The 20,329-nt window shown below is 37.8% G+C and overlaps 5 protein-coding genes across 8 annotated transcripts; 2 read left to right on the forward strand and 3 right to left on the reverse strand.

The window, feature by feature from the left end:
* The first annotated feature begins 342 nt into the window (after nucleotides 1–342).
* LOC110843550 (phenoloxidase-activating factor 2) lies at nucleotides 343–2,828 on the forward strand. Of its 2 annotated transcripts, none has more exons than XM_035847998.1 (11): nucleotides 343–649; nucleotides 737–840; nucleotides 940–1,080; nucleotides 1,153–1,219; nucleotides 1,350–1,407; nucleotides 1,490–1,720; nucleotides 1,801–1,834; nucleotides 1,946–2,098; nucleotides 2,190–2,201; nucleotides 2,275–2,359; nucleotides 2,425–2,828. In XM_035847998.1, exons 1-11 carry the CDS (start codon nucleotides 571–573, stop codon nucleotides 2,493–2,495), a joined length of 1,035 nt encoding a protein of 344 aa, XP_035703891.1. In that variant the 5' UTR covers nucleotides 343–570; the 3' UTR covers nucleotides 2,496–2,828. The 2 variants fall into 2 exon arrangements, with proteins under 2 accessions (XP_035703891.1, XP_021945208.2); XM_022089516.2 differs by having other exon boundaries at nucleotides 346–649; nucleotides 737–852.
* LOC110845147 (V-type proton ATPase 116 kDa subunit a1) lies at nucleotides 2,624–10,268 on the reverse strand. 2 transcript variants are annotated; one of them, XM_022091510.2, is made up of 17 exons: nucleotides 9,961–10,268; nucleotides 9,691–9,863; nucleotides 9,565–9,597; nucleotides 9,340–9,483; nucleotides 9,143–9,271; nucleotides 8,569–8,699; nucleotides 7,490–7,616; nucleotides 7,223–7,399; nucleotides 6,932–7,144; nucleotides 6,725–6,861; nucleotides 6,600–6,649; nucleotides 6,224–6,327; nucleotides 5,897–6,136; nucleotides 4,787–5,021; nucleotides 3,823–4,353; nucleotides 3,559–3,730; nucleotides 2,624–3,478 (listed from the first exon to the last, which is right to left on the reverse strand). In XM_022091510.2, the coding sequence occupies exons 2-17, from the start codon at nucleotides 9,802–9,804 to the stop codon at nucleotides 3,373–3,375; spliced, it is 2,643 nt and encodes an 880-aa protein (XP_021947202.1). In that variant the 5' UTR covers nucleotides 9,805–9,863; nucleotides 9,961–10,268; the 3' UTR covers nucleotides 2,624–3,372. The 2 variants fall into 2 exon arrangements, with proteins under 2 accessions (XP_021947202.1, XP_021947203.1); XM_022091511.2 differs by lacking the exon at nucleotides 8,569–8,699 and adding an exon at nucleotides 7,866–7,975 and having other exon boundaries at nucleotides 9,961–10,267.
* A 266-nt stretch (nucleotides 10,269–10,534) lies between these two features.
* LOC110844227 (origin recognition complex subunit 4) lies at nucleotides 10,535–12,592 on the reverse strand. Its single transcript, XM_022090377.2, has 6 exons — nucleotides 12,267–12,592; nucleotides 11,936–12,164; nucleotides 11,363–11,859; nucleotides 11,164–11,292; nucleotides 10,951–11,091; nucleotides 10,535–10,879 (listed from the first exon to the last, which is right to left on the reverse strand). The coding sequence occupies exons 1-6, from the start codon at nucleotides 12,477–12,479 to the stop codon at nucleotides 10,718–10,720; spliced, it is 1,371 nt and encodes a 456-aa protein (XP_021946069.1). The 5' UTR covers nucleotides 12,480–12,592; the 3' UTR covers nucleotides 10,535–10,717.
* Nucleotides 12,593–12,671: 79 nt separating this feature from the next.
* On the forward strand, nucleotides 12,672–17,111 carry LOC110844224 (nuclear pore complex protein Nup107). The gene is made up of 12 exons (XM_022090375.2): nucleotides 12,672–13,054; nucleotides 13,164–13,324; nucleotides 14,063–14,251; nucleotides 14,331–14,435; nucleotides 14,501–14,599; nucleotides 14,694–15,098; nucleotides 15,165–15,430; nucleotides 15,516–15,648; nucleotides 15,732–16,106; nucleotides 16,197–16,277; nucleotides 16,372–16,683; nucleotides 16,752–17,111. The coding sequence occupies exons 1-12, from the start codon at nucleotides 12,835–12,837 to the stop codon at nucleotides 16,947–16,949; spliced, it is 2,544 nt and encodes an 847-aa protein (XP_021946067.1). The 5' UTR covers nucleotides 12,672–12,834; the 3' UTR covers nucleotides 16,950–17,111.
* Nucleotides 17,112–17,114: 3 nt separating this feature from the next.
* On the reverse strand, nucleotides 17,115–20,212 carry LOC110844226 (UV-stimulated scaffold protein A). 2 transcript variants are annotated; one of them, XR_002547421.2, is made up of 10 exons: nucleotides 19,948–20,212; nucleotides 19,737–19,847; nucleotides 19,443–19,662; nucleotides 18,936–19,371; nucleotides 18,546–18,847; nucleotides 18,247–18,482; nucleotides 17,968–18,160; nucleotides 17,714–17,863; nucleotides 17,422–17,566; nucleotides 17,115–17,338 (listed from the first exon to the last, which is right to left on the reverse strand). XR_002547421.2 is itself a non-coding variant. In XM_022090376.2 (10 exons), the coding sequence occupies exons 1-10, from the start codon at nucleotides 20,058–20,060 to the stop codon at nucleotides 17,236–17,238; spliced, it is 2,013 nt and encodes a 670-aa protein (XP_021946068.1). In that variant the 5' UTR covers nucleotides 20,061–20,212; the 3' UTR covers nucleotides 17,115–17,235. The 2 variants fall into 2 exon arrangements, 1 of the variants encoding a protein (XP_021946068.1); XM_022090376.2 differs by having other exon boundaries at nucleotides 17,422–17,570.
* Nucleotides 20,213–20,329: the final 117 nt, after the last annotated feature.

Here is a 20,329-nt window from a genome sequence, read left to right on the forward strand (position 1 = left end):
GAAGTGTCGATTTGTCACCAAACATCAAACTTTACCGGAAGATGCTAATCATCTAAACTGATTCAGTTGGCATGTTGCAAGTTGTTCTGTATGAGCATTATCATTCACAAAATAAGACTTAATTGCGGTTAATTTGGGTAATTTTGTCTCAAAAAGCTGATTGCTTGCTACTTACATACTGCAAGGATTATAGAACATCCGGTTGTTTCACAGTCATTTAAATTTATACTGTAATGTAAAATAATGACAAATGTATTAGCGTTGATGAGGATGACCCAGACCCGAAAAAATGCTGACGATGCGATTTCTCACAATAAACTTTTAGTGGAAATAACAATGTCCTTACATGAACAACAATCGGCTTAAAAGTTATCACTTATCTAATACTGACAACCTTTTTTCCAGAGAGCGTTTTAAAGCAGTTATGTGCCACGTCATTATTTAGGTCCAATGTCACCCACTACTTGTTAAAATCTACGAGCACGATTTCTTTCACGTCATTCTTACTTTGCAATCTTCCAGATCAAGTTAAATATTTGAATTGTACACTTTATGTACATCTGAGGAATTATGACAGGTTGCCACTCAAAGAGATTATTTGTACTTTTCCTCTTCCTTGGGAATCAAGTGTGTCGAATTGTTGGGCAAGGCAGGTTACATCCAAAGTTGACGAGAGTTGGTGGATTAATTCAGATTTTAAAAACACTAAGGGTTTGGGTTTTCTTACTTTATTTAGGACTCATCATCGTGACCCCTGTGCCGGCAATTGTGACTCCAGGCCAATGCCAATGCACGCCGGCGACAAATTGTGCCGATGGGGGTTCGGCCGTGGACCCACGAGTACTCAACAACGTACATAATTTTTCATGAGAAATGGACAGATCTCAGCAGTGATTTAATAAATTGATCATATTTCTTCCTGTTTGTGATGCATTTCAGCCCGCTTTTCCCGTGTGCACTCCCCCCAACCGATTCTGCTGTAATCTGATCAGCACGACGCCCCCAATAGTGGTCACCCCTCCAACTTGTGGAACGCAGCCCTTGATCCCTTTCCCGGCATATACCGTGGGCGCTGGACAGGTTGGCCTGTGAAATTTATCCACTACACAAACTAGTCACATTACATATTTGTACAAATTCTGTCCACAACAGGCATCTTATTCTGAATATCCTTGGATGGTGGTAGTTCTTGGCACCGACAACAGCTACATCGGGGGAGGTATGTACATATGGCGCTTAAATAAATATGTCAGTTTTTATAACACGGCCTCCGATAAGCCGTCTTAACTAGCCATTTATCACTGCTGCATTATCATCATGATTATATTGTAAAATCCCTTAATTCATAGGAGTTTTGATCGATGGGAATACCGTGCTCACAGTTGCTCATAAGGTCACTCCTTTGACGTATGATGATAGACTTAATCATTCTCTAATTATTATTGGTGGTACAAGATGACATGCATCTCTAGTGACTATAATGTTCTAGGGTTGGACTAAAAGTACGTCTCGGCGAATACATCCTGAACGCTGTGAATGAGCCAAACCCCGCCGTAGAGATTGCCGTTACTACTATCCGAATTCATGAACAATACCAGGTTGCTAATCTGCAAAATGACATTGCTGTTTTGAAATTAGCGAGTTCCGTTGATTTCAACGCAAATCCTCACATTCGCCCAATTTGTCTTCCTGCTTTAGGAGCCTCATTTGCAGGACAAAGGTTAATTTTTGTATTATTACACTCTTGAAGCTATTTAAATACATATACATGTTGTGCATTGGTGGACGAATAAATTGCAGGTGTTGGGTGTCTGGATTTGGAGCTAGTTCCTTTGTGAGTAAAATCATAGTGATTTTTTTAAAAATCATACAAAATCTTAAAAAATCATATGGATTTTTTAAGTACACAACATGTTTATTTATTTAATTCCACTTTAATTTGAAGGTGAATGGGGTGTACTCAACGGTCATGCGGGAGGTTGACCTTCCAGTTTTGGATGGACCAACATGTCAGACCAGAATGCAGACGACGCGTCTTGGGGCTGGGTTCATTCTTAATCAACAAGCATTTCTATGCGCTGGAGGAGAGCCTGGGAAGGTTAGAACGAAAATATTTAGTTTTAAATACTTGGTAGAAAATAAAATACTAACATTTAACAAATTTTTGCATGTCTATTCTTGGATTACAGGATTCATGCACGGTAACACCAATTTTTTTTAACTCATTACGATTTGAAACGGTTTCATGTTACAATGACGATGTAACGAAATTAGGGAGATGGAGGTTCTCCTCTAGTCTGTCAAGTAGGAACGCAGTGGTTCTTGGCTGGTCTTGTCAGTTGGGGCATTGGGTGTGGAGGTATAAAATCTAAAACATTAACGTAATCATGCGTACTTTATACTTCATCTATGTATATTTTTCAGTCAACACAATACCCGGTGTTTATACAAATATACCAAATTACATTGGATGGATTACCACCAACAGGGTTTGATATGTATGTTCATACATTTATCACAAGACGACTCAACGCGATGCCTCAAGAAAATGAGGATCAGTATGAATTATATCTGCAATGCATATTTACATGTTACATGGTTAAATAAATTAAGCCCAAACTAATTAAGCTGAATATTTATGTGTTGCTTTTATTCACTAATATTTAGGCTACCGAAAAAACTAATGTTGTGTCGCACGAGTGTAAAGTTATACAATGTTGAATTCAGTGCACTTTGGTCGACTGATCACAATCCTTGATTTGCAAAAGGCGAACAATAATCGTTGTAACTTTAGAACGGTATAATAAAGGAATGAATGTAACATTTAATAGAACTGTATGGAGTAATGATTATTATCACCAGGATAAGCACACGATAATATTGTAGGAGATTAGAGATTTCGAATGAGAAAGGTTTTGCGATTTGGATAAGTAGTGTTCAACTCGTAGATTCAGTTTTAGATAAATATTTTTAGGCTCAAGTTCAATATGAAGTCTTTCAAATGGAGGAGCAGGTACAAGATATGTCGTCAGATTGATTGTATAATAATAAGTATGCATATTACGGAATGTTAAATCGCCAATAGGCTTTAAAGAAGACAGCGCCATGACACAATTGGACTGGTAAATCGTATCTAACAACAAAGAACAAACGACACGCTATGGAATATATGTTTCTCAGAAGAACAAGTACTATAATGACTATTTAATTAACTAAACTAAATGAGCTGAGATGCTAAGACGTGGAATGAGACACCGCTCGCCCATTGGAAGGTTAACTACAACTCAGAACACTACACAATTACAAAAATCGGATAGTTGAAATTGGGACAGGTGTCCTTCATCACTACATGATTTGGTAGACTTGATCAATTTAATCTGCAGCGTCCAATCCGTCCGCTGCAGCGAGCATGTCTTTGAAGGAGAATGGAGTAAATTGGTATCCTTGTCCAGTATAGAATTTGCTTTGAAATTCAACCCTATAAAAATAATAATTTGTCATCAGTTACTTTTCTTCCGTATTCGGCTAACCGAATAGTTAACAAGTGTTTAGACTAACCAATGAAGACGAAGAGTATGTAGAAATGCAGAAAGTCCTTCCATAAGTACCAAAATGCTTACAGTCAAAACTGCCCAGGCTCCAAATATGGCCCACAGAAGAATTCCGCCCCACCACGCCTTTTGTGCCAATCCAATTCGAAGGACCATGGACCACAGGACTTCAGAGAGTTCTAAAACCAAACACAAAGAAATACACAAGTGTTAATTAACAAACTGGGAGTAATAAATTCAAAGATATAATAATATAGCAATGTACGCTTACGAGCATGAGCTAAACTCAGGGCCCACAAACGCAAGTAACTTGCAGTATGACTGACAGATCCCAGCACATATTCAATAGTGTGGATTGCTTGGTGGATAAAAATTTCTGAGAATTCGAATTCTTCTTCTCCATGCCCATGTCCACCACCATGTGCACCACCACCAGCCGACGAAGGAGCCGCAGTTTGTCCTCCGTTTGTAGCTGGAACTGGTGCTGTGGAGGCATTTGTATCTTCAGTCGCAATTCCATTGGTCTCTCCAGACTCGAGGTCATCCCCACCTGTCTGATGCACTTTCCCTTCCAGCAACATTTTTTTGTTGTGCTGCGACCGAAGAATGAAAGGCTTGATAAAAAGCATCCATGGTACGCAGAGCAGAGCAGCCAACACTAGAAATTTCTGTAGGATTTCTTGACCCGTAAACATGTAGTTGTTGCAGGGAGGTTCCGTCTTGTCGGCCCCCTTAAAGAGTACCATATTGATGAAGGTGATCAGGATTGATGGCGCACAATGTTCATTATATCGACCTTCCACTGTGTCAAAAAACAACAAATTATTCGAAATGCATCACTTAAATTGTTTCAATCGCAGTCGTAGAATAGGCGATAAAAAGTTTCAAAACTACATGGCACAAACACGGTCATGGCGATTGACGCTGGATCAGGTGACAGGGACCATCACGTGATTAATAATCAGAAGTTAGTCAGAATCTCTTATCCAATTTGTGTGCATTTCACCAAAGCTCCGGATCTTCCAAAATTCGACAGGTTGACGAAGATGGACGAAGGTGTTGTCGACATGCGGGCACACCGAGTCAATCACAATGACCGTGTTTGCACCATTTGTATTCGTTCGAATTGTATGAATTTTCGACATAAGACTTAAGTCCGTAGTTTTTACGCATTGTTCAAAGTAAATTAAACCAACACAACTATTAATCCCCATGTATAAACCGCTTATACATACCCATTCTGGCTCCATAATAAATCCACTTGTGGAAGACCAAAATGCAGAGATAGAGGAAGAGAAAGAGCATGAAAATGAGTTGAGGGATGAACTCGCAAAAAATATTAATGGGTCTTCGGAAATAGACATGGTTCCACAAAGAAAGGACGACTCCAAATATCATGTGTACCACTCCGTGAATGATACTGATCTTCATCTTGTATCCGTTCAAGTACGCAATTTTATTTGTTGCCACCTATGTATAACAGAGAAGGAAAGGCTACTTAAATATACGAGATAATTGCTCGCCAACATTATCTTTACGACAATATGTTGTACATGCTACATAGATATCTGATAGCACAATATATCAAACTAGCGTATAGCCCGGCCAAGGCCGGGTTCTAGGGTTCCAGTGGGGGGTGTGCCCAAAGCGAAAATTCCGTCGTACTATACTTTAAATAATTCCCAGTGGAGACGTTGTCATATCACATACATACATCAGAGTGAGGGTTTGCCCAAGTCATGCTGCATTTTAATTAATCTGGTCACAGTACAATTTGATTTCCCCTTGTGGGAGTAGTTAAATAGCTAATTACTTAAATTCCCGTCGCGTGGGAGTAACTGCATAGCTAACTATTTAAATTCCCACGCTTCACGCTCCCGTTAAGTTCCATAAACCCCATTAACTTCTACAATTAACGTCAAGATATTGACGGATTCGGATTCAGCCTCAAAAATACATTCGAATTGATATGCGACATCACGAATAAGCCATATTTACCCCCCACGGTCACGGGAAGGTCACGCGGGCCTCGGAGGTCAAAACCATTGACGTTGGATTCAGCGTCAAAAATACATTCGAATTGATATGCCACTCGCTGTGGGTGGAGTTTCTCAAACTAAAATAATTAATTAATAGTGTTTATCACGATCGCTTATCATGATAACCACTATTGATGAGTGATGTATGTATGTGGGATGTTCATGCATGCATTCATTCATGCAGTGCAGTGCATGCATGCAGTGGTTGCTCCGCTTCATTCTTTGTCTACTCTACGGGGCAACTTGCATTCGATCACTCACTCAGTCAGCGACTTAACACTAACGCTTTATTAGAGTGGATGTTACCTGCCATACTGGATCCAACCCAACGGGATAAGGATAATCGTAAAATGAGGTTTTCGGATCCAACATAACTTCCTTAACATCAGGTTCTTGAAGATATGCCTGGGTTCGATTTACATACCAGTACGATCCGAATATGTTGATGGATTTCGAAAACACGTCGTTGTAAATAAGTCCCGTGTAGAAGGAAAATATTCCCATAAGCAAAATAATGTATCGTCCGCCAAAGAAAATGTTCCAAATCTAACAAACAACAGAAAATAGAAAATCAAGTATAAAGTTTTATTAATTTTAAAGCTGTTGAATTCCACTAAATGTTCCCATCTTTACCTCATTTTTGCTCTTCATCTTCAACAAACTGCTTTCCTTAATAACCATCCATGCACCAAACAGAAGCATCAAAAGAGCATGACCAGCGTCCCCAAACATGATGGCTGTGGGGTAAAACAATCAGTCGTTTTTAATACATTACATTTTAAAAACAGGGCTCTCGGATTATGATGAACAATATTTACAAATATTCCTGCTTATTCACAGACTGGCCTACTAACAGACTGATTATATATTTAAATTCAATAAAAATAGGTATTCCTGAATTATCAGGAATACTTAGGTATAACTAAAATGAATCCTTCCACCTCTTCTCGAGTAAAGGCCTTGCCATTCTCATATCCACCGAATTATAAATAAACAAATAAGGACTAACCAAACAAGAATGGAAAAGTGATGATTGTGTACGGGGCTGGATTGACTTCTCTGCAAAATTATAGACAGGCAAATTTTAAGCAACATAGCTCTACACTAAAATTATATAGTTGAAATTCTTCTCACCTATACGATGCTATTCCATAAGCATCTACGAGATTTTGGAAACCACGAGTAAATTTGTTTAGCCTATGATACGTGGGTGGATCTTGAGTAGTCTGCATGCGGTTAAGAATGGGGGGAACTGTAGACCCGGTCCTTTCCTAAGGACATAAAACACATCAAATGTGGTGTGTGAATGAGAAACAAGAAAGAGAGAGACAAATATTTTACAGTTCCTCGTCGCATAGCCATCTGAATGTTTTCAATATCAGCCACTGGGATCCAGCACTCGGAAATCAAACATTTCTCGGTCACATCCAAGTTGAAAAGGTTCAGCGTATGATAAATGGCCTTGATTTTGCGTGCCTTAATGAACCAATTTTTGATTTGCTTCGCAGCAGAAACCAAAACCCGATGACGATGATCTTGCGTTTGACTTAGAACCTTAATCCAAAAAACACCACAAATTAATTCATACATTCTTATGTGTTTAACAATGATCGTGAGACGTATATATTTTACAGTGTTCAAATCTTCAATTCTGGTCATGACTCCAATGCTCATTTCTCTCCTTTCTGCCGGCGTTTCAGGACAAGGATATAAAGTTGCACGGAAGCCCTCGCAAATTTTCTTCACCCTGGTTTTCAACTGGTCTCCTTGAAAGAAGATGACAAAGACTGACTTGTACACTTGGTCCCCCTGCAACGTCAATTACATCAAGCCATTATATTTTTACTCTGGTCATTTATCAGGAGTACCCGAGGTAAGTAACATATAATCGGAACTCACGGAAGACGGATCTTCTAATGGTGTCTCAATTTCTGCTTGTCGCAGGTATACAAGTCCTCGACATGTCCTCCAAAGTAAGCGCTCAAATGCAGGAAGACGTTCTCTCAAGATAACACCAGCAACAAATCTAAGAAAAACAGCTTGATAATTAGCGCAGTTATTTTTATGTCCGTCGTGACGTATTGCACAAATTCATCACTCACAATCTACATACTCACACAATCATTTACATCAATATTCCCATGCACTCATTCAGAATATAATATTACTTGGATTGTATCGTATAGTAATAATAAGTGATAATAAAAATGTTAATGGTGGTGGTTACAGGGTTGTCCAAATTTAAAAAATACTGATCTTCATCAGAAGAACTCACCCAAGCTGTGGAGGGGCATTCATCCCCGGCGCAATGGGAGCTGAAAAAGTGGCTTCCTGAATCGTTCTAATTTCTGCAGGTGCTTGGCTCTGGCCATCATCTCCCTCACGCTTTATTTACAATGCAAAAGAACATGTAAGTTCAAAATGGGATCACTTTGTCCAAGTTGCAAGTATACTTTTCAGTCGTTGATCTATCACTTTAATTGGAGCTGCTTGAACTCGCACTCCGTTGATAAATAAATATGTAGCCACGCCTTTACCGCTCGATTAAGCCGATAAACTATGCACGCGCTGATTGACTAATTAATTGGCAGCTCTGCCTACTAGCTAACCTGACACCTTGTGCGATTTTGTTCCTCTCGCCACTTTTGTAACCAATCTTGGATTTGTCATTCGTTCGATTGGACATAAAATTGACACATCACAGGACAATACACACAGAGAGAGACAAAAATATGTTTAATAAATGTTCAATCTACTTGCAATCGCTGTAACCGCCACCATAATAAAAATAATAAATATGTAGGTAGAAAAGGTGAGTAAAAGCAGAGAGAATTATCAGAGGACACGAAGACAATTGTTATGATTAAAGGGGTAAGTATGGTTAATAATCAACTATTCAAACTCAAAGTAGTTAAACTACACATTCTATGTACTGCTCAATGTTATCCTAGTGAAATTAACTATTGTTGAGTCTTTACCCTAATTTTGAGGTTTGGTAGCCAGTGCGACCTTGACCTTCTTCAGAGAGCAAACCAGTATGTTCGTCATGGTCAGGAGATCCTTCTGAATGGCCGAGATGAGCCGGAGACCCCGTTCCTCCTGCGCCCATCTACACAAGCATGCATCCAACCAAATATTCTCCATGTGAGGACATTGTTTTTAGAACATTACTTTAAGGCTAATAATTTGTCAAACTAACATTTATGCTAAGTTAAAAATATTAATTTTAATAACAAGTCACGACGTTTGATTGAAAAGCACACAAATCAGTTGGGACAAAAAACATAAATAAGCAGTAAACACAATTACTACATAAAATTTCCCCATGCTGCAAGCAACACAACGCAAAAATGCAAAAACTTAATATATATAGTATGGCATTTAAATAAAAACGGCGTTGGCCAAAACTCAAGTAAGTGCAACTCAATAATTTTATCATCCTCAAAAAAGCTGTTGATATTTCGAAATCAAATTAAAAGTAATAACTTGGCACAAAATTTAATAAAATCCAAAATAAAGCATCCCCAATCGCATTAAAGTTCAACCACGTACCTCATCAAAGAACACTTGCGTCTTGCGAAGAATGTGTCGCAATTCTGTCAAGTCTAGATAATTTTTCTTCAAAGCCTCGGCATTTTGATTAACTTCTCGTAATTCATTTTCCAATTTCTCAAACGTGGCCTAAATAAACCAGAGTGGTTGGCATTCAATTGTATAAAACATCTACAAATAATTTTTTTAAATGTTACCTCGAGGTCAATCATTTCCCTAGGAAGTGGTGCATCTGGATTTTCTCCCAAGTCAAGCATCGGAATGCCGTCCTTTTTAATTTCTTTCTCCAAATACCGCAACTTTCTCTCCATTTCATCGCATCGTCGGACTTCATTGACAAACTGTTGGTAAACAATAAAGCTGTTAACCCTGACGAAGATAGGTGATATAGTAAAAGAAGCAATCCAATAAATTTGTCATACCTTTCTTTGAAATGCATTCACATCGGGGTTGAGCTGAAAAATGTTATTGCAAAGGTACACAATTTATCATTCCTTCATCAGACTTATCAAAGTGCGTGGGTAATTAATATATGAACTCGTTATTACATCTCTAAACTGAGCAAGGCCCAATTCACCAAGTTCGCTAACACAGTGGTATGCTGCTTCCGATTGCAAGAACAGTTGGCACAGGGTCATCTCTTCACTCTGGAACAAGGACATTTTGCCTTTGTTAAGCCTCCTGGGCTACTATTTGATTATCTTTGAATATTCAGCTTCAACTGCAAAAAGAATCGCACTATAAAACTTTATCTTGACAAAAATAAGTTTACTTTCATTATGCGGTCACTGGTCTTTATTTTGGATATTTCATCTTACCTACAATGTCAGTTCCTAGTTCCTAGTACGGCGAAAAGAATTGATGGAAATTATGAAAACATAAGGTTCCCTTAAGTAAAAAGGAAACTATGAAGTTAAAGTTGTCTATTTAACTGAACAACTGAAATTTTGGTAGCGAGTGAGTGAGCCACCACCCAAAATTAAATTGACTTGTTAATTAACCATGATATATGAATGTACATACGCCCCACAAACTCAACAGTTATTTTATGCAGCAAAAGAATAGAGAATAGAGATTATAATATTCTGATGTTATAAACGCGTATACATCAACCTCTCGTATTCCTATCCTAAAATGTTCAACCTCGTGATTCACAAACATACTTACACCATACGTATAAAATATCCTGCCATATGCTGGGTTTAGAAACAGATTGTGGGGCAAAATCAATCCAACCCTTTCCTTGCATTACTTGCAACCATAATCGTCATATGAAAATGCACCTCTTTGTTCATGCATTACGAATTTACGAATTAACTGATCAACATCTAAATATACAGGTAATTGGGTTTGGTCCTTTTTAAAAAATAACTCATTTGCTTAAACAATTGATACTAGCACAACCTTTTTACTCTTTCACAGTTTAAAACAGTACGAAAATTAAAACCACGTGTACAAGGAACAATAATAGACAACTTGAGACGAATATAAAATATGAAAATATCACGTATATATATATGTATCAAAATGCATTATATTATATCATATGTTGATATATTATAATATATAAGTTCGTTACAATAACTCTTTAAAGCTACTCGGAAGGTTCGGGTACTTTTTCCATACGTCTTTGAATTCAGAAAAAGTCAGTTCACATTTGTAGAAAATTTCTCCAACGTTATTAACGCCTCCAATATTTCGCTGAGTATTGCTCACAGGTACGATCAATTGAAGCATCTATTAATAGTTAAAGACAAAACTAAAGCCTTGCCCACAAACGCGTCTCCACTGATAAGAGTTTTGCATACCTCAAGTTTCGTTATTGCTTTTAAGTAGTCCTCTTTCCCAAGACCGAAGGATGACATGATTTTCGCTACGATTTTATACAAACTTGAAGGTTGCCAGGCCTTAAGCATTTGGCCTTGAATTTGTTTGTATACTGATAAAAGCTGCAACAAAATGAATATAATTACTTGGAAATCCTTCTGAATATTCGAACAGATTATGGTTTAACCACTTACAACTACTAATTCCGTTATTGGGAGATCCAATACCACTTTCACAGGATCATTTTGGCAGACGTTGTCTTCGTACGCTTCCTGAAACTTCCTGACAGTTAAGCTTTCCTCAGCACTTATTAAAACTGTAAACTGTGCACACCCAATAATATTTATATGCATACGCGACATGTTTTACAAAATCTACTTTTTAATATTTTACCAAAAACGACGACAACTTGAGAATGGTAGGATCCATATCGAACACCGCTCTAAGCGTTCTTTGTACTTCAATATTTGTAAATAAAGTTTCCACGTCCTTGTTCCAATCCAATTTCTCAGGAGAAAGAGCATGTCGTTTCTTCTTCTTTGTAGAAGTGTCGTTGGTGGATGTTGGCATTTCTTTAAAACTGATCAACCTTTGAGCGATTTCCTTGTATTTGTCAAAGTCATAAGTTGGGCAAACGTTAATATTCCTGTGGGAGAATCTGGATTTCACTCTCTTCTCAAACATCTCCAGGACGTCCACCCTGTCCGTAATTCCGATAATGCATATTGGAATTGTGGACTTTGAGTTGGCAGCTAAATCATACAAATTGTACAGCAGATGCTGATTTGGATGTTCTGCAAATAAGTCTAATTTGTCTAAAATAAAGATGATAGACTTATTCAAGCTCTCCATATTTGTCTTCAAAAACTGCATAACCTGTTCCAATCGATCTGTGTGGAATATTAGAAGAAGAGAACAATTTTATTCATTGTAATCAGTTGAGTTATATTACACGACTTATTATACCTTCAAAACTAGTTGCAGTGTTAAAATCTTCCAAACAAGAGAAATCATTCTCGGCCCCTCCGTTCTCAGTTTCTTCTTGAAATGGACCCTTTAAACTCAATTGCCAACATATTTCTTCAACTGCGCTTCTGAAATCCCCACATAGCAGACCATTCAGTCGTACGACTTGTCTAGATTCCCAAAATGATTCGTGATTGCTTTCCAATTTCTTGAGGGCGCTTTCCACCAACTTAAATCAAGTTCCAAAAAAAATAAGTCACGCAATTAATAATTACGGTATCCGCTTTCTTTTTTTTACACACAACCACAACCACGATTAAGATGGTTTTACCGTCGTTTTTCCTGAGCCTGGAATGCCATACACAATGACGGAAGTTGATCGCTTCTTGCCAGTTTCTGCATCTCCGACCACAGTGTTTCTCAACATGAGTTCCAAATAAGCCTGCTCCTTGTCAAAGCCGATAGAAAGTCGCTCCCAGCCAATTCTCGCAGATGAGCCGAGGTTGCTCTCCAACCGCAATTGCTGAATCACTGACAAAGACATGTCCAACAAAGTAAAACTTCAAAAATTGAAATTTTGTAGCAAACTCTTACTTCAACTTTATCATTTTATGAGCTGATCAACTCAACACATTGTTCCACTGCTCATTGGCGGCATGAATTTCGCTCGCGAGCGGGTGATCTAACACGTTTTTCGTTTGTTTGGTTCATGTTTATTGGTTCTCAACAGTCACCGGCTCTCACATATCAAACTTTGAATTTCAATCTCTGCAATTTTTTAAAATTAAGATTAAAATAAAATAACTTTACATAAAAATCGGTGGTGGTCAAAGTGGTGGTCTCTACACTCACAGGGTTCAATTTCGGTACTCTCTCTGGTCGTGCGACATATTTTCAACATGACGACCTCGTCTTCTGTATGCGAGAGGGGCAACGGTTTCGAAGTCAGTTTTGCAGAATCATCCATCCTGGAGTCGAAAGAGGACGGCGAACACTTTCTTCACAACACTGGAGGCTTTCGCGACCATTCCTTTGAAGAATCCAGCTTCTTTCCGCACAACCAAACTGATCAACTGCGGGGAGGAATTTCATTTAACCAGAGTGTGGAAGGACTAACTTGTAATCACAAATTAATATGCTACACTCATCAATGTTAAAAAATTATAGGGCGTGACTGATTTGAACGTGTATGAATGTTAGACTAAACCTAGTTTTGTTTTAATTTCAGCCGTGAATCATCTTCATAATGCATTTGTCGCAGCCATTGCAAATATGCCGACCAGACTTCAATTATTTGAAGTAATGGACGAGTGGATGATTCATATTGAACGAGCGTTAGATATTGACCGGCATCTAGATCCAGAAATCCCGGATATCGTTCATGACAAGGTAAGTCATTTTGCATTTTTACTGTGCAAGTGACACTTGCACAGTAATCAGAGATTGCAGATTATCACTTCGTGGCGAATCAGTTCATCAGAATCATCAAACTGAATTGTGACTAATGAAAGAGTTGAAAGCATGCACATGTCGTGTATCCAATTTTTAGCCTGAACCAGACCTTAGGTAGCTCATGTCCTTCGGTCCACCTGTCTGTCTTTCGACGACTCTTGAACGTGTTGACCGATTTTGACCAAGTTTGCGAGAAACATGTATCTGAGATGTTACGACTGAGTTCAAAGATGGGCTCGACCGAGAAAAGATCCGTATCGGTGGAGAACATATTAGTGGCGTGGGTGGGGGGTTTGATGCATAACACTCGAAATAGATCTTACAATTAAAAGGCTGAAATTCGACACAATGGTATCAGGGAGAGCTGAAATTTTGCACAAATGGCTTCTCATGAAAGAATATGAAGTTTTTATAAGGGCGACCCTGTCCTGGAAATTAAGGGGACGGATTAGTGAGTACTTCAAAAAATTGGGTGTCACATACCAGTAAGATGAAGAATTAACACAATTAATGCAAGAATTAGTGCCAAATAAATAATCCAAGTATTTAGGGGCATATGTAAAACATATGCCCCGGCATATGCAATTTGTAGAAAATAAATTATAGTGATTACAAATCATATGCAATGCTGTACTGAGATGTACTTTACTTTATTTATAACTTTATTTAATGCAGTTACACCGAATGCTGAAAAGGGAATATGAAACGTGGGACTTGATCAAGACGTTGTATTTTGATCGGCTGAGTGAAAAAGAAGAAGAGCATCCCAGAGTGCCATTCAATCAGGAGATTGACGACAGATTCAGACTGGACGAAATGACCTATGCTAACGCTATAATGCATGGCGATAAAACCTTGCAAGAGGTAAGTTTGATTTTTATAGCAAAACTCGAGTGCACAAAAGTCTTATGGTTGTGACAATGTGTTCCTTTTACTTGGGTAGATGGGAATGATCATTAGCTGGTTGGAGCTAAATTACAGCAGACAAGCTGACCCTGATCTGACTCCCAAACTTATCGCGTGGGAACAAACGTTGGATACACTGAAGGTAAACATGCTGAAAATAAGTTTGGCTATCAGTTCAGTGCATCATTTACTTAATTTTTACTTCAGAGGGATAAACAACTGAAAAAAATGGGTGGTTTCATGGTATCGGAGATTGATGCTGATGCTCCATTTCGTGAAAACAAAGAACTTCATCCATTGGATGCGGTAAAGACGATCGCCAAAATAAAATCATAAGCATATTTATCTGTAACCTATCCTATTGTGTATATTTTGAGAAATGTGTTTGGTGTAATAATAGGACGAGGAGTTACGAATACAGCGAGGCGCATTTCATTACTTGCGGACTGGAAATATTGACAAGGCTGTGAGCTATTTACATCAGTCGGGCCATATTGCAAAAGCGAAAGCAATTTTGGGTTCCATAATGTCTCAAAAAATAGCCAGTGATGAGGACACTGATGAAGATGGCACGATTCCCACCTTGTCGCATGTACATCAAGATCATATGCTTGAAACCCCCAATGCAAAACGATCTAAGCACAGCTATGTTGTAGCTGGAAATCCCCACCGACTACTCTGGAAAAATATTGCATGGTCAATCTGTGAACAAGATATGACATCAAAATGGGAACGATCTGTGATTGGAGCTTGTTGTGGACATCGACAATCCATGCTAGATGTTGCAAGTACTTGGGAGGATAAGGTATACATATATCCACAAAAATATCTCGAATAATGCTAAATTTGGTGTTTCTCCTCTTGTATTCAGTTGTGGGCTTACTTGAAAGCGGCCGTCAATACAAAAATTGAGGAAAAGCTAATTAATCTCAACACGGTCTCAAAATCAGTCAACCTGCCCCTCGAATATTTCTCTCAAGCGTTGGACGTAACAGATATTTTGAATGAATTGGATGCATCTGAGAAAAAAATCGAGTTTACAATTGATCACATGTTTCAACTTCTTCAAAAATGCACCATGAAAGATGATTTAGGATTATTCTTGAGGGAAGTTCAGAAAAATATCGATAGTTTATTGTGAGTTTTCATTTTATTGTAATTGATGTGTCTAATCTTGAAAAGTTGTGCTCTTTGATTAATTTTGTTCGTGTTGATCTTGCAGTGGCGATGCGGATCATCCAATAATTTTGGATCATCTAATAAGATTTTTGACACATGTGCTATTGGCATTTGCAATTGCGGAATTGAGTTACAATGAACCATTAACGAATTTATCGTGCGACGCCTACGTTAACGTGAGTCGCATTGAATAATTGAAATTTTAATTTATTTTCAAGTAGTTCTTCCTTTATTGCATTCCTTTTGTTTTGGTGCGTAGGTCCTTGTGAAGAATGGCCTGTTCATCGGAATTCCATTTTATGTTCAAAAATTATCCTCTGAATTGCAGACATCTGTAGTGGTCAGTCAGATCAATTGTGATATTCGCTACTCGGGCGACGAAATTCGTGACTTTTTACAAGGCGCAGCAGATAATATGCTCGACGTCTTGGGAATTGCGACAGCTATTGTTGATAAGTTTAGGGACGAAGTAGAAGACTTTGACGTAGATATGCTCCAATGGATAAGTTCTTGCTACAACCTTCTCGAAAATCAAGAAGTAGTAATGGTAGAATTTCTGCGGTACACTGTGTGGATTTCGCGAAAATATCTTACTTTGGGAAATTTGGACAAAGTAAAACGACTCACGAAGCAGGTATACTATTTGTTTCTAAAATAAATGTTATACGTTGCAATTTAAAATAAGTAATGCAAATTGTTTGTGTATAATTGATTGGAAATATAGATTACTCAGGAATGCATAACTGCTGTAGACAAAGTATATCCAGCTCTTGTACGAGAATACGTTTGCTACAGAGAGTACTTGGTATGCCAATTCTAGTTCTGTGTCTATGCAATAGCACCGCCCATCTGTTTTCAAGATTATAAATAGTAGTTTATTTATTGTTTTTTTTTAATAGGAAGCCGAGGACGCGCTAACACTGTGGAAGCAAGCGAAAACCCAAAGACCTACTGATCAACTGCATAATATGGGTGATATTGTACTGAATAGCCTGGCCGATCGGGCGTTATACGAAAAAAGGAAAAGAGAGCTTGAAATCACGGAAACAAATTGGCAGCAAGCTTTGGAATTTTATGGCAAAGTAGCCATTGAGGCATTTATGAAAATCTTAATGTTTCCTGATGGTGGTTGGCTCCGAGATTGTTGTAATCCTGCCGACCACGATGAAAATATGCACATAAACGCTGTTCGTCGCATTACTATAAAAAAGGTACGAACACCGAGCAAGTAAACATGAAATTTAAGCAATTTGCTAAGTTTTTATTTTGTTTATATTAGGTTACATTCGTGGTTTTGAACCTGATTAAAGAGAGGAATTTGGCGGATAAATTTCGTGACTTTGTATATGTCTTATGCGATGGTCGGCGCAGAATATTAGAAGAATTTAATTCAACAGAAATCGGAAGCATATTTAAAGTGATAGAAGAATTTAACAAAGCTAAAAGTCCTGGTTTAATTATGCTACCTCAAGCTTAGTATGTATGGTGCATATACCACCTGATGTTTTCAAGTATTTATAATTTTCCTGTTTTATACATATTTCTTGCTATATCATCGATAAAGATACATGTCTTATTATATTTCTGTACACTGTCAATCTTGTATCCAACTAAATAAATGCATTATAAAACATGAGAAGGATTGATTTGGTACTGATATTTTGCTCTTTATTCGTGAATACTTTAATAAATACTAGTTGATAAATAGTCACACATTATTAGCATGTCACAGGTAAAAACTTGTACATAATTCCCCTCAGTTGTCATTCATTGCCCATGGAGTAATTCCACTGATCTCCAAACTTATCATTGAATCGTTTCGCACTGAGCTCGTCTAAGGTTTCCGCTACCCGTTTCACTGAAGCTCTGCAAAATTAAGTGGTGCACACAGGTAAATATATTATCAATGAACAAAGCGAGTTACAGTCAAATAGAACATATGAACGTACTTATTGAATATTTTTCTCTCCAGTCGAGATCTCGGAGTATTACGTTTCCTGTCTACGTCTGTCAAACCGGGATACATTTCGGCAAATGTTTTCTTTTTCTGTTTGCCTTTTTTGGGAGGACGAATCATAAGGTCCATTCCAGTAGCTGCCTATACAAATTAATATCAAATTAATCTCCAAAGTGTGTAAAAATCTTGAAATTATTAAATCAAAGATTATGTTAGAAAAATTGTCTAATACAAATGTATAATTCTGACATTCTTAAGTATTTATTATTATTATTAAGAGCAACCTCAATTTCTTTCAAAAATTGCGGATCCTGCCACTCTGGTGGTTTGTCCTTCTCCATCATCTCTTTTTCCTTATTTAAGGCTTGGATATCTTCAGGTTTCGTGGGATTCCCAATGTCATCACGTGCAATAATTTTTCCGTGAAGTGGACACTATGTTTTTGGCAAAAATAAAGCCCCTTGTTCACGTAATTCAGAAGACTTTACACCTTTAAACATGCCCTGATTTGTAACTATTAGAAAATTTAACCACGTACCTTCAAGCGATCCTTTCGAGGACAAAGGGAACCACTTGGCAGTGGAGCACGACAACTCCATTTCACTGGCTCAAATTCACCCGAGAACTCGATAACTCGAGTACGCAACGAAGCGATGCCATTAGGATCATCAATAACTTCACCACCTCTATCCTGTGATGGTGTCCAAAACTTGTGCCCATCCGTTTCAACTCTGTGTCAAACATCATTTCAACAGATTCACACAACAAAGTAAGTAATAAGTAAACTAAATATTTGTCCATATTGTATAATGCGTACATTTCTACAGATGGTGCTTTCAAATCTTTATCCTCCCAATGGTAGAGATCAATGTCAAAAGGTAGCTTTGGAGCAATTTTCATTAACTTCCGCTTTCGTATTTCCGTATCACTTTCTGCTGGCGTCTGCTTTGAATGATTGAGGCGTCTTGCATGAGACGTGCTAGCAATCGTCGCCGATTCCTCTGATGTCTTTTGTCCCAGAGACTTTAGAGTTGCAACCAACGATGTAGGATCCTGAATATAGTTAAACAGTTCAACTTTAGTAAATTGATAGTTTCATCAGCTTCGGCCGCTTACGTTAACATCGTCCTTTTGTACATCCCATAACCTCCACCCAGTTGAAGTTTTCGAGCTGGTGCTGGTGCTTGGTTTTTGTGCGTCGGGCGGTGACATCACTACAGGTGGACTAACAACTTCGTACTCGAATCCTTCTTTTTCAGGGACGTCTTCAAAATCAGAGTCATCCTCGTTTGATGAGCTTGATGAGTCAACTTTTTTTGAAGAATCATCTTGAGACACATTGATCTGATTGAATCGATCAACTTGTTTCTCCAACCTTGCTTTTAGTCCCATCAATTTCCTAAATAACGTTTGATTAGCTAAAACATTGTAATAATAACTTTAGTTAAATTAATTTTATTGGAAAACTTGTAAAAATCGTGTGATAAAGATATAGAAGAAACGTACTTGCTTTTGAAGTAATTGCTACCCATTTCTTAATCAAAGGAATAAATCGATTCTTTAACAGAGCATTTAAATCCTTCAAGTTTTCAATTATGGGAAGGTTATCTTCTGTTACTACTACTTTCCCTAAACTCGACCTTTGAACATTGATTGACACTCCTGTTGTTGCAAATCCGTGCTCTCGCAGATTGAGCTGTTCAGAAGACGAATCTTCTTCATCGTCGACTTGATTTTCTCCAAAATCGCTTGGTTTGGGAATTAGGAGACAGAAACAATTATCCATCTCTGTTACGACTTGCATAATTTCATCTTGGTTGTCGTTTAACTCGGCTTCCACCCCTTGAACTTTCTTTTCGACAACCTTGGCATGTCGTTGTCGCTCACGACTTTCTTGAGCAAGTTCACTGGCATTTCGTTTCAGGGCATCTTGGAAATCAACCTGCGATTTAAAGTATTAAATTGTCGGTCGTTGGTGATTATTTATAGTTATAATGTTTAAGTTTAATGTACCTTTAAATTATTTTTGAGAAAATTGTAACTTAATGCTAATCGTTTGTGATCAACTCCAAAAGTCGAGTACCATTTTTGAATTGCTTGTAATACGTTCTGTTTCAAGATTTTTGCCGTCGGCAGCGGAGGTGGGAGTAACTTTGAAGGATTGCTCTCTACGGTGAGTTCAAGAAAAGTATGAAAATCATCTAGCAATATTTCTCGAAAGTAATGCGACCGTCTAGAAAATGAACCATACAAAAATTAATTAATATTCTATAAAATGATTTGCTAAATATCTGTGTCGAAATGTACTTGAACAGTTCGTCAATTATTAAAAATGCTCCAAGTCGTATTTCACTATGTTTCTGCTCCAAATGTTGAAATATACGTTCAAGGGTGAATTTGATGTAATCTTCCGATTGCCTGGAAATATAAATAAGGAGAAATTAGTTTAGTTTTATTTCTTATCTAGTTAAACAATACAGATTTAATGGATGCCAAACAAAGTCTGGAATTATCTTACCCTGCATGACTGACAAATTCTCTAAATACAATTTTATCAATTTGATGTTTTCCAGAAGTCGCCAACTTTTCGACAAGCTTTGTTATACACTCACAAGTTTTGGTGTCCAACATTTTACTATTAAACACACCCAAACACAATTTCCGTTTAAGAGCCTTCTCTAACGAAATGTGATTCGAAACAAACTGAGCAACCTGAGTCACTCACTGCTGTTTATATTTGAAGATCGACATGGTGTCGTTTTTCATCAAACACGAACCGGAAAGACTGGGGTATACATAATATGTACAGCATGCATACAACTTGTACTTATGATCACTTCAATGCAATGGCAATACATTGTTTCGGAAGAAACTCTCTGCTGTGCATTTTTATGATGATA

This window comes from Folsomia candida, unplaced genomic scaffold (assembly GCF_002217175.1).
Source record: "Folsomia candida strain VU population unplaced genomic scaffold, ASM221717v1 Fcan01_Sc002, whole genome shotgun sequence".
NCBI lineage: Eukaryota > Metazoa > Arthropoda > Collembola > Entomobryomorpha > Isotomidae > Folsomia > Folsomia candida.